At 43.9% G+C, this 12,449-nt stretch overlaps 1 protein-coding gene across 1 annotated transcript; it reads left to right on the top strand.

Moving 5' to 3' along the window:
* Positions 1 to 2,062: 2,062 nt before the first annotated feature.
* On the top strand, positions 2,063 to 2,422 carry LOC137306918 (histone H2A type 1-C-like; the record flags this gene model as incomplete). Its single annotated transcript, XM_067976299.1, has 1 exon — positions 2,063 to 2,422. A coding segment is annotated over exon 1 (360 nt), but the record flags the coding sequence as incomplete, so codon positions are not given.
* Positions 2,423 to 12,449: the final 10,027 nt, after the last annotated feature.

The raw sequence follows: 12,449 nt of genomic DNA, 5'->3' as shown, positions 1-12,449 counted from the left end.
TCAGTATAGGCTATAAACCCGAAATTAATTAAAAGCATTTAATACAGCATTACAACTAATGTTTTGTCGAACAAAATGTTCTCCATTCCCAGTTTTTCTAAATCCCACTCGTGCAATATAATGTGAAGAATTCGTTTCTGTTCTGTCCCTCTCTCATCTGCAAACTTCACTGTCCCGGGGTTTGGGGACATCTACTGGCCGGAAGCAGAACTGCAACAGTTCGGAACAAATTGCTGAAACCGGACAATGTGCAGTGTGAGCGTGTTTGTGATTGGTGGCAGGTACTAAATCTGATTGGTTTCTTCAGATAGCCAATCAGAGAATGAAAATAAAAGATTACGTTGCATCACTCCCAATGACCCAATCACAATCATTACCTTCACCCATCCCTCATTACCATAGGGCTGTGGGACTGCCGATTTTATCCGAGCTCGGAGCGGATTTGGGTCATTTCTGGGTCTGAAATTGAGTTTGAAAATGCCTGAGGACAAGAAAGCAGCTCCCAAGAAGGGCGCCAAGAAAACCTTGAATAAAGCACCGGGCAAGGGCGGCAAGAAGCGGAGAAAGACGAGGAAGGAGAGTTACTCCATCTACATCTACAAAGTGATGAGGCAGGTTCACCCCGACACCGGCATCTCCTCCAAGGCCATGAGCATCATGAACTCCTTTGTGAACGACATTTTCGAGCGCATCGCGGGTGAGGCTTGCCGCCTGGCCCATTATAATAAACGCCACACCATCAGCTCCCGGGAGATCCAGACCGCCGTGCGCCTGCTGCTGCCTGGGGAATTGGCCAAGCACGCCGTGTCAGAAGGGACAAAGGCAGTGACCAAATACACCAGCTCCAAGTAAAACTCCACAATGAACTGAAAAAAAATTATACACACAGGCTCTTTTAAGAGCCACCCACAGTCTCTCTGAAGACGCTGTACCGACACCTCTGTATGGAATCATTTTACTGTAGATAGTTTGATACTAACTTTCTCTCGAAAACGGCAATTGATACGAGCTCAAATGCTAAATTTAAATCTGAGATAGATAGTTAATTGGCAACGAAAGGTATTAATGGATACGGGCCAAAGGCAGGTATCTGGAGTTAGATCACAGATCAGCCATGATCTTATCAAATGGCGGAGCAGGCACGAGGGGCTGAATGGCCGACTCCCTGTTCCTATGTTCTTGTGCTTTTGAAATTTCTGTTGAAATCTGTAAGATTCTCTCAATCGCTGCCCGGTATAATCAGTGGATCGCTTTTTTATTTAATCCCAATAACCAAAAACGTGTCCCTGATCCTCTCATTCCCGCTCATATTCCGCCCCTTCCCCCGCATCTGCCCCATCAGAGCCGTTTTAAGGCGGTGGATTACACTTCAGTCATTTCTTTCTCCTTTTCACCTTTGTTTGCTCATTATTCGGGAATATCACTTTCAGAACCGCAATCCTTTGTAAAGCAGCAATCCCGAAAGGGTGTTCACACCGAGTACAGAATAGTCTAAAGACTCTGTCACTGTTCGACTTCTTACACCAGGAGTCTCGGCTCCGGTTTCGATCGCGCTGCAGCTCCTGTGAACAGGGATCAATCCACAATCTGTGGTTTGTTACTTTTACAAAGATTGAGCTGGAATCTGTCCCGTTACAAAATGGGGCTTTATTCCCGCCCGATTGAAAGCGAACGGTGAATGAAGCCGGATTTTAACCGGATTGTAAAAGATTTTGGAAGTTGTGACGGGAAATGTGGAATAACAGAGTAAAAGGAGAGAGATTTTTAAATCTTTGTCTTTACGCGACATTATTTACTAAATCCGCTTCTTGTGTTGGAAATATATTGGCGGGCTTTTCAAATTTCATGAACGGTTCAGTTCGGTATTTTCCGCCCTTTTCTCATTGCTGGCTATTGATTGGTGAATAAAGCAGCTCTCTGATTGGTTCAACGAACAACCCAATGAGATTGCGAATAGTTGGACCAATCACAAGTGCCCCCACTGTATTCCTCCAGAAGATATAAGAAGGGCGAGTTCGGGAGGATTTCTTCATTCTTTGTGAAAGTGTTTGAGATTGTGGAAATGTCTGGAAGAGGAAAAACCGGCGGTAAAGCTCGGGCCAAGGCCAAGTCTCGCTCATCCCGGGCCGGACTGCAGTTCCCCGTGGGCCGTGTTCACAGGCACCTGCGAAAGGGGAACTACGCTGAACGTGTGGGTGCCGGAGCCCCGGTCTATCTGGCCGCTGTGCTCGAGTATCTGACGGCTGAAATCCTCGAGCTGGCCGGCAACGCGGCCCGGGACAACAAGAAGACCCGCATCATCCCCAGACACCTGCAACTCGCCATCCGCAACGACGAGGAGCTCAACAAGCTCCTGGGACGGGTGACCATCGCTCAGGGCGGGGTGCTGCCTAATATCCAGGCCGTGCTGCTACCGAAGAAAACCAGCAATGCGAGCACCAAGAGCAAGTAAAGCGGCCAAGATTTAATCTGATAACCCAAAGGCTCTTTTCAGAGCCACCCACTGTATCTTTGAAAGGGCTGATTACTGACTGAAGAGAGTCAGGGATCAATTTAATAAGGACTTGATTCCGATTCTGGAACGAACAATAACTTGTTGATAACAAATGATCCAGATCGGTCTGTTGAAGTACTCGCTTCCGGACAGCAGATGTCGCCAACCTCCAATAGATTGATATTTGCAGTTTGTGTGGTGAATGAGACAAAATATCAAAATTGTCATTAAACTGGGCGGGTGGGACACAGAAATACCAGGGACGTTTGATCATCGGCATCAAGATGCATTCTGTTGTGTTCCACCCAATATTATTTACAGTCTCATCCTCCGACAACACTTGCTCGGTCTGTATTATTTTACCCAGATTTGTGCAACAGAAGCTGACTGATGTGTTGATTATTGTGTCAGCGATTACTGAATCAGTGAATGACATTTGTCTGTTATTGGATGTGAGCGAGGGAATTATTCTGTTCCTGTGTCAGTTACGACTTCTTGCCGCCGTTGGCTGGTGCTTTACTGAAGGTTTTCTTGGCGCCCTTCTTGGGAGCTGTTTTCTTGTCCTCAGGCATTTTCAAACTCAATTTCTGACCCAGAAATGACCCAAATCCGCTCCGAGCTCGGATTCAATCGGCAGCCGCACAGCCCTATGCTAATGAGGGATGGGTGAAGGCAATGATTGTGATTGGACGGATGGGAGTGATGCCACTTTACATCGAAACATAGAAAATATGAGTAAGAGTCGGCCATTCCGCCCTTCGGGTCTGCTCCGCCATTCAAAATGATCATGGCTGATCGTCGAACTCAGTACACTGTTCCCGCTTTTTCCCCATATAGAAACATAGGAACAGGAGCAGGCCATTCAGCCCCTCCTGCCTGCTCTGCCATTTGATAAGATCATGGCTGATCTGTGTTCTAACTCCATGTACTCGCCTTTGGCCCATATCCCTTAATACCTTTGGTTGCCAAAAAGCTATCCATCTCAGATTTAAATTTAGCAATTGAGCTAGTATCAATTGCCGTTTGCGGAAGAGAGTTCCAAACTTCTACCACCCTTTGTGTGGAGAAATGTTTTCTAATCTCGCTCCTGAAAGGTCTGGCTCTAATATCCCGTGATCCCTTTAGCAGTATGAAATATATCTATCTCATTCTTGAATACATCTAATGACTTGGCCTCCACTGCCTTCTGTGGTAGAGAATTCCACAAGTTCACCACCCTCTGAGTGAAGAAATTTCTCCTCATCTCGTTTCCAAATTGCATACCCCGTATCCTGAGACTCTGACCCCTGGTTCTGGACTCTCCAGCCATCGGGAACATCCTCCCTGCATCTGGTCTGTCTCGTCCTGTTAGAATTTTATATGTTTTGAAGAGATCACCTCTCATTCTTTTAACTCGAGTGAATACTGGCCGAGTCAACCCAATCTCTCCTCATACGTCAGTTCTGCCATCCCAGGAATCAGTCTGGTAAACCTTCGTTGCACTCCCTCCATGGCAAGGACATCCTTCCTCAGATAAGGAGACTAAAACTGCACACAATACTCCAGATGTGGTCTCACCAAGGCCCTGTCTCACAGCAGTAAGACATCCCCAAAGACATCCCTGTTTCTTTCACTCTCTGATTGATTTCTTCAGATATCCAATCAGATTTCGTACCTGCCACCAATCACAAACACGCTCACACTGCACATTGTCCGGTTTCAGCAATTTGTTCCGAACTGTTGCAGTTCTGCTTCCGGCCAGTAGATGTCCCCAAACCCCGGGACAGTGAAGTTTGCAGATGAGAGAGGGACAGAACAGAAACTAATTCTTCACATTATATTGCACGAGTGGGATTTAGAAAAACTGGGAATGGAGACGAGCTGCAAGTACATTCTGTTAGACCAAACATTAGTTGTAATGATGTGGAGATGCCGGTGATGGACTGGGGTTGACAATTGTAAAAAATTTACAACACCAAGTTATAGTCCAGCAATTTTATTTTAAATTCACAAGCTTTCGGAGGCTTCCTCCTTCCTCAGGTAAATGTTCAGGAGCTCCTTGAAGCCTACGCATTTATACATATAGAACAATACATGGTGTTTACAGACTGCCCCTGCAACTGCCCGTTGCCAAGTCAATCACCGTGTTCAGACAGAGAGGTGTCACCTGCAGAACCCCCGAATACACATTCAACAAAAAAACAAACAGGAAAAAAAAACAGAGAGAGGCAGAAACATCAGGAAGGCAGAGAAAGCCAGCAAATGACCCATTATATTAAAAACAGATAACATTTGTTCGCTGGTGGGGTAACGTGTAGCGTGACATGAACCCAAGATCCCGGTTGAGGCCGTCCTCATGGGTGCGGAACTTGGCTATCAATTTCTGCTCGACGATTTTGCGTTGTCGTGTGTTGTAATGCTGTGTTACATTGTTATAATTGATTTAGGGGGTTATAGTCAATACTGAGGAAGACTGCAACAAAGTAAGTTTGCAGAACGGCCGTGTAAATGAACACTGAATTTCAATATAGAAAGTGTGAGCTGGTGCATTGGCCACATACTGCTTGGAAAATAAGAGTCTAAACGGGGGAGAGGAGTAATGTAAATCGAGCTGAGAAATCAGAGAGAAATACTGCGCAATGTACAGTGAAATATAACGGGGAAAATTCACAACTATTGAATAAGTAAAACAAAACTTTATTATGAATAAATTGTCCTCATTTTTCACGATCAAAATGTGCAAAAATACGAGAGTAGAAGTTACAGACAGAAACTTTCCTCACATTGCACATTGTCCTGATTCTGCAACCACGAGACAAAGTGAATTTGTTCCACTCTTTTACAGTTCTCGCTTACGTCCAGTAGAGGCCAGTCTCTGGTACTGAATATGAGAGTGGGGTTTATTCTGTATTTGTTGGTATCTGGTACTGTACATGAGTGTGGGATTTATTCTGTATCTGTCTGTCTCTTTTACTGTGTGTGAGTGTGGGGTTTGCTCTGTATCTGTCTGTCTCTGGTACTGTATGAGTGTGGGGTTTATTTTGTATTTGTCTGTCTCTGGTACTTTACATGAGAGTGGGATTCATTCTGCATCTCTCAGTCTCTTGTACTGTGTGTGAGTGTGGGATTCATTCTGCGCCTGTCTGTCTATGGTACTGTGTGTGAGTGTGGGGTTTATTCTGTATCTGTCTGTCTCTGGTACTGTGTGTGATTGTGGGGTTTTATCTTTATCTCCTGTCACTTGTACTGTATATGAGTGTGGGATTTAATCTGTATCTGACAGTTTCTGTTACTGTACATGAGTGTGGGGTTTATTCTGTATCTGTCAGTCTCTGGTACTGTCCGTGATTGTGGGATTCATTCTGTATCTGTCAGTCTCGGGTACTCTATGCGAATGTGGGATTTATTCTGTATCTCCCTGTCTCTGGTACTGTGTGTGCATGTGGGATTCATTCTGTGCCTGTCAGTCTCTGGTACTGTACATGTTTGTGGGGTTTATTCTGTATCTTTCACTCTCTGGTACTGTAAGCCAGTGTGGGCTTTATTCTGAATCTGTCTGTCTCCGGTGCTATGTGCGAGTGTGGGGTTTATTCTGCATCTGTCAGTCTCTGATACTATATATGAGTGTGGGTTTTATTCTGTATCTGTCACTCTCTGATACTATATATGAGTGTGGGACTAATTCTGTAACTGACATTCTCTGGTACTGTCTGTGAGTATGGGATTCATTCTGTATCAGCCATTCTCTGCTACTTTATCTCAGTGGGATTCATTCTGCAATTCAGTCTCTGAGGCAATGTGCAAGTCTGGATTCACTCTGTATTCTGATTTCAGTTTACATTATTTTATTTGAAACTATATCTTTAATACTTTAAAGTACATGCTTTTTTGTCGAGTGTTTAATTTGTAAATATTGACACACTTATGGATTTTCTTCAATCAAACAATGTGTGTGAGTTTTGGAGTAGTGTTACATCTTAATCTCTGAACTCTATTGTGAATGACAATGTACCTTTCAATCTGTTCACGGTGAAATTATTGGACTGGTATATAATGTGTAACTCAGTCTATAATAATGGAATTAATTCTGTATCTCAGTCTGATACTGTATGAGATTTTTGGACTGGTGTGTAACATATAGCTCAGTGCATGCTAATGGAATTGATGTTGTATCTTTGAGTCTGATACGGTATGAAATTGTTCGACTGCTATGTAATGTTTTGCTCAGTCTGCACTAATGGAATTCAAACATTATCTTTCAATATGACACTATAAGATTTTTGGACTGGCTTGTTATGTGCAACTCAGTCTGCAATAATGTGACTGAGATTCATTCTGTATCTGTCAACCTGTGGTACTGTGTGTGAGTGTGGGATTCATTCTAAAAACGTCAGTCCCTGGTACTGTATGCAAGTGAGATTCATTCTGTATCTGTCTGACTGTGGTACTTTGTGATTCATTCTGTTCCTGTCAGTCTCTGGCACTGTGTGTGAATTTGGGATTCATTCCATATCTTTCAGTCTCTGATGCTGTATGTGATTGAGACATTCATTCCGTTTCCATCAATCTCTGATACTGTATATGAGTGATATAAATTCTGTATCTGCCAGTCTGTGCTACTGTATCAGAGTGTGGGATTTGTTCGGTATCTATCAATCACTGGTACATTGTGTGAGTGTGAGATTCATTCTATATGTCAGTCTCTGGCACTGGATCTGAGTATGAGATTCATTCTTTATCTGTATCTAATTTGTATCTCAGTTTAGAATATGGCGTTCAAAACTGTATCTTTCATACCTAAATGTATAAATAATTTTTCCCAGTATTTAAGTGGTAGATAATCATATACTTTAAAATGTGATGCTGTAGGTTATAATCAGAGAATGAGTGCACTTTTTGGGCTACTCTTAAATCTGCTTCGATGTGAACACAACTGTGATTTCGTGCATCTTCCAAACTGATATGGTGGCATTTTTGAACTTGTATATAATGTGTAGGTCAGTCTGCATGAATGGAATACTGTATATTTCAGTCTGAATCAGTATCAGATTTTTTTTGTAGTGGTTTATAATATGTAGCTCAATCTGCACTAATGGAATTGATACTGTATCTTTCAATCTGACACTGAGATTTTTGGACTGGTACGTAATTTGTAACTCAGCCTGCACTAATGTAGGTGACTGTGAGATTCACTTTGTATCTCTCACTCCGTGATACTGTTTAGGATTCATTCTGTGTCTGTCAGTTTCCAGTATTGCATGTGGGTGTTGAATTCATTTTAAATATGCAATTTCTCATACTGTATGTTTGTGTGGGATTGAATCAGTCATCTGGTACTCTATATGATTGAGAGATTAATTCTGTATCTGTAAGTCTCTGGTACTGTGTGTGAGTGTGGGTTTCCGTCTTTTTATACAGTCTCTAATATTGTGTGTGTGTGTGTTGAATTCATTATATATGTGCAGTTTCTCAAACTCCAAGTTTGCAATTCATTCTGTCTCTCTCAGTCTCTGGTACTGTGTGAGTGTGGGATCCATACTTTATCTGCGAGTATCTGGTACATTATGAGAGTGTGGGACTCATTCTGTATCTGTCAATTCTGGTACCATATATGAGTGCGGGATTCATTCTGTGTCTGTCTATAATTATTCTCTCAGATTATATTGTGGCATACAACACTGTAGCTTTAATATGTTTAAATAGTTTTTCTCATTATTTAATTGGTAAATATGGATTAACTTTAGGATTTGGTGCTGGACGTTTTTATTCAGATAATTTGTGTGCTTTTTGGACCACTATTAAATCTATATTTCTTTGTAATATTGTGAATGATAATATATACTTCAAACTGAAAGTGATTTTTGAATTGGTACATAATGTGCAGCTCAGTCTGTACTATTGTAATCGATACTGTGCCTTTCAATCTAATATTATATGAGATTTTTGGACTGGTATGTAATGTTTATCTCAGTCTGCACTTATAGAATTGATACTGTATCTTTACATCTCATACAATGAGTGTATTATAAACTGGTTTCTAATTTGTTTCTCAGGTTACACTGTCACAGCATTTCTCAATCTGATAATGTACATGAGTTTTGGACTTGCCTGCAGTTTGTTTCTCATGATACATTATTTGAATCGATACTGCATGTATTAAACTCACATGTGAGAGTTCTGGGCTAGTATTCAATTGGAATCTCGAGGGACATCATTGGGGTTCATTCTGTACCTTTGAATCGGGTACCATGTGTGATTTCTATCTGGTATTTAATTCGGAGCTAATGTTGCCCTATTGTGACATTGAAACAGTGCCTTTCAATCTGAAAGTGTGATTTTGGACTGGGATTTTTGTATCTTCCTGTCAGCGGGACTGAGTTCGGGGGAAATGGAAACAGCGTCTGCCTCACCTGCTCTGTCTGACTGTTGGATTGAAAATGTGTCTCTGGAACCTGGGATCAGTGTGGGACTGACCACTTCTGCTGTCTGAGACTGGGGAACTGATGACCTGTCTGTGTCTCTGTGTGTGATAATGTACCTACTGTGTGTGAGAAGGAGCTGGCCGCACTGTTCCTTCTGCCTCGGGTGGAGGAAACATCACATTTATTCTGGGTCGTTCAAGGATTTGCCTGTAGAAAGAAAATTATATCTTGTTACTCAGGAACAGGTGAGGTCGAAAATACAAAAGTGATCAATTTAATATCTCTGTTAATGATCATTTTGAATATCCACAAGTGAAAACCAGTGCTACAAAGAGTGTCAGTGTCTGACTCCACTGCAGTACTGCAGCACTCAGCTTCTGTATACCAGGTGTGTTGGGCTGTTTCATAACAATTTAGTGACATCCAGAAAAAACCCAACCCCTGCACTGATCCATGAATGGGACTACCCGATGGGGCAGGGACCTTTGTACAGGTCAGGTTTCTAATCTCCTCTCCCATGGGACCAACCGTTCAACCGAAACCAAACAGCCGCTGTTTAAATTGTGTCCTTCACACTTCTCAACTGGTGCCTGCAATTGATGCTCTTTGTCTCACTCCCCACATCCTTACTGTCCGGCTCTGTTTCCAATGTTCACTGTCCAATAACAATAAACAGAGTGAGACTGGAACGAAACCAGGAACAATTCACTACTGGTTTGGGGAGAGAAAGTAGCAATGATTTAAATAGCAGGTTCGTCCTATTCTGTCTCCCTTCCCCTGGACAAACCCTGCACACACACAGCCCGAGAATGACCTCTCCCTTCCCCCGCTCACTCCATGTTCCGGGACCAGTTCCTGATCCACTCCGCCTCTTACAAACAGCCCCCGGACCCCCCCTGACCTTCCCCCGGACTCAATGCCGATCTCTGAGCCCATCTGCGGACACGGTCCCGAAGCGATGAGCTGCTGTAACGAGGCTGCTCTTTGCTCCCTTCCCCCGGGGGCCGTGATCTCTCCATTCCCGGCTGTTTCAAACCATCTTATTCCGCTCACTGAGGGAATGGCGCCCACAGGCCGAGCTGGGGGAGGGGAGCGCGCATGCGCTCTTCTGCTCACCACCAAGCAGCGCTGGGGGCGGGGCTGAGTCACGCATGCGCAGATATCTGGTTTAATTCCCAATACAAAAATCGGTGGAAACTTTCCCCAATTGGAATTTTTCAGAGTCTGAGCAAAGGAAGTGGGGGAAAGGTCAGAGGGAATGGGGTCCACAGGCAGTGCAGGAACAGGCACCAGAATGGAAAACAGATGGGATTCCACCAGTGCCTAACGCTGGAATCCAGACTGACTTTACAATCTCCAACCATTAAACTAGATGTTTCCATCCCTGCTGTTTCTCTCGGTATATTTTGATGGTAAAGGGTCGATCAGAGATAACGTGGGCGGCTGTGGAATGAGCCAATGGGTTCTGTTCATTCTTGGTTCCTCTACTGATAAAGTAACGCGTGAACCCGAAACTGGAGGGAGGATTTCTCAAACCAATCCTGGAGAAACATGGGAGGAAAGTGGGACTCGGTGTATTTGCTGGGACTGTGCAGGATGAATATCTGACGGCAACAGTCCCAGTTTATTTCAATCAGAGTGAAACTCTCGGTCACTGAGAGTAATACTGAACGGCCCTCTGCTGCAAGATTACAGAGGGTACAATATGCAAGAGAGGATTAAATGTGTGACACTGTCCCTGAGAGTGGGATTAATAACGTGTCTGTCTCTGGAATAAGATCAGTTAGAGATGAGACTGCATCTTCTGTCATTCAACCTTGGAATAGCAATTGGAATGGAGTGATTCCCTATTTGTTACTGGGTGAAAACCGCTCATTACAGCTCAGTTTCTCTGTCTCTCTTGTACTTTATATGGAGGTGCGATACTGTTATTGAGCATGATACAGACACACTGATGGGAAGTGTGAGACTGATACTGTGCCTGTCTGTATCTCTCTCTCTCTCGCGGTGTACATGAAGCTGGAATAATGTTTACTGAGCGTGAAACGGACACATTGATGGCAAGTGTGAGACTGATTCTGCGTCTGTCTGACTGTGTCTCTGTCTGTCCGTTTATCAGCCGGTCCGTCTCTCTCTCTCTCTCTCTTTAGTTCTGCACATCATTGCGGGACACTGTTACTGAGCGTAATATTGACCCACTGATGGAATGTGAAAGACTGATTCTGTGTCTTTGTGCTGTTGGTGAGACGATTACTCTCCCTTCTACTGTATATGAGCCGGTCTGACGGTGCATTTATCCGCCGAAAAGTAAAGGTGGCGAGAAACAGCCTGTAACAGTCTGACTCCGGACTGTCTGTGAGTGTTGAATTTATTCAGTAACTAGCCGTCTCTGTGTGTGGAGAATGGGATGGATCGGACGCCAGTTACTATTGCCTGTCAGTCAGTTTAGCAGGAGAAGGAAACACAGAGAGACTGGAGGAGCCCAGAGCGGATAATTTGAATTTTCAACTTAACCAAACATATTTCTGTGTGCGAACAATACAATAATGTAAAAGCAGATATGGATTATCACAGCCAGAGCTGTGATTGGCTCCTGTCCCTGAATCTGGAGACCAGAGACTGTGAGGAGCGCCGGCCTCAGAGTGTTTAACAGTGACTGAGCTGGGAAACGACAACCAACCCCCGAGAATCCGCAGCACAGGCCGAGCGGGGAGGAAAGCTTGTCCCGGGAATTGTCAATCTGGCGAACAGTTTGTCCTGTGAATGTACAGATGTGATGTGGAGATGCCGGTGATGGACTGGGGTTGACAATTGTAAACAATTTTACAACACCAAGTTATAGTCCAGCAATTTTATTTTAAATTCACAAGCTTTTGGAGGCTACCTCCTTCCTCATCGTTCACCTGAGGAAGGAGGTAGCCTCCGAAAGCTTGTGAATTTAAAATAAAATTGCTGGACTATAACTTGGTGTTGTAAAATTTTTTACAGATGTGAACATTGTGTCAGAGAGAGTGTGTTCAATGGGCGGGCGGTTTGGATTAATGCCACTGTGTTTGTGTGGCCGGTCTCATCGCCGGATGTCCGAGTCAAATATGAGTAAAATTTTTTAAAAATCCCTGTCAAAGCATCGCCTTCCTCCCCTGCCGAGACCCGAAGTGAAAATTAAAGGTACGGTTTCAGTTCAATTCAAGATTTCAGCCGAAAAACAGAAATCATGTCAGCGATCGGGTGAGAGAGCGCGATCAGTGCAGCAATGAAACGGGTTTAAATCGAAACTGGTGCTTTTAATTCCGGTGAAAGTTTTTCGACAGCAAACATTCCGGTGTTGGAGATGGGAAGGGGCTAGTCTGGGACTCTGGAGTGCCCGATTATAATTAGAATCGGGTAGTTTAAGAGGAGAGAGAAACACAGAGTGGCTGGAGGTGCCGAAAGCTGACAGCAGGGTGTCTCCGCCCCGTCCGCTCTGGGCCTTTAAGTTGCTCTGTGCCGCCGCCTCTCGTTTCATTTCTGACCCAGCTCTGACTGTCAGAGAGATTTTCTTCAGAGTCCCGGAC

Source organism: Heptranchias perlo, chromosome X (assembly GCF_035084215.1).
Source record: "Heptranchias perlo isolate sHepPer1 chromosome X, sHepPer1.hap1, whole genome shotgun sequence".
NCBI classification, from domain to species: Eukaryota; Metazoa; Chordata; class Chondrichthyes; order Hexanchiformes; family Hexanchidae; genus Heptranchias; species Heptranchias perlo.
This window is presented reverse-complemented; position numbering and strand designations above follow the sequence as displayed.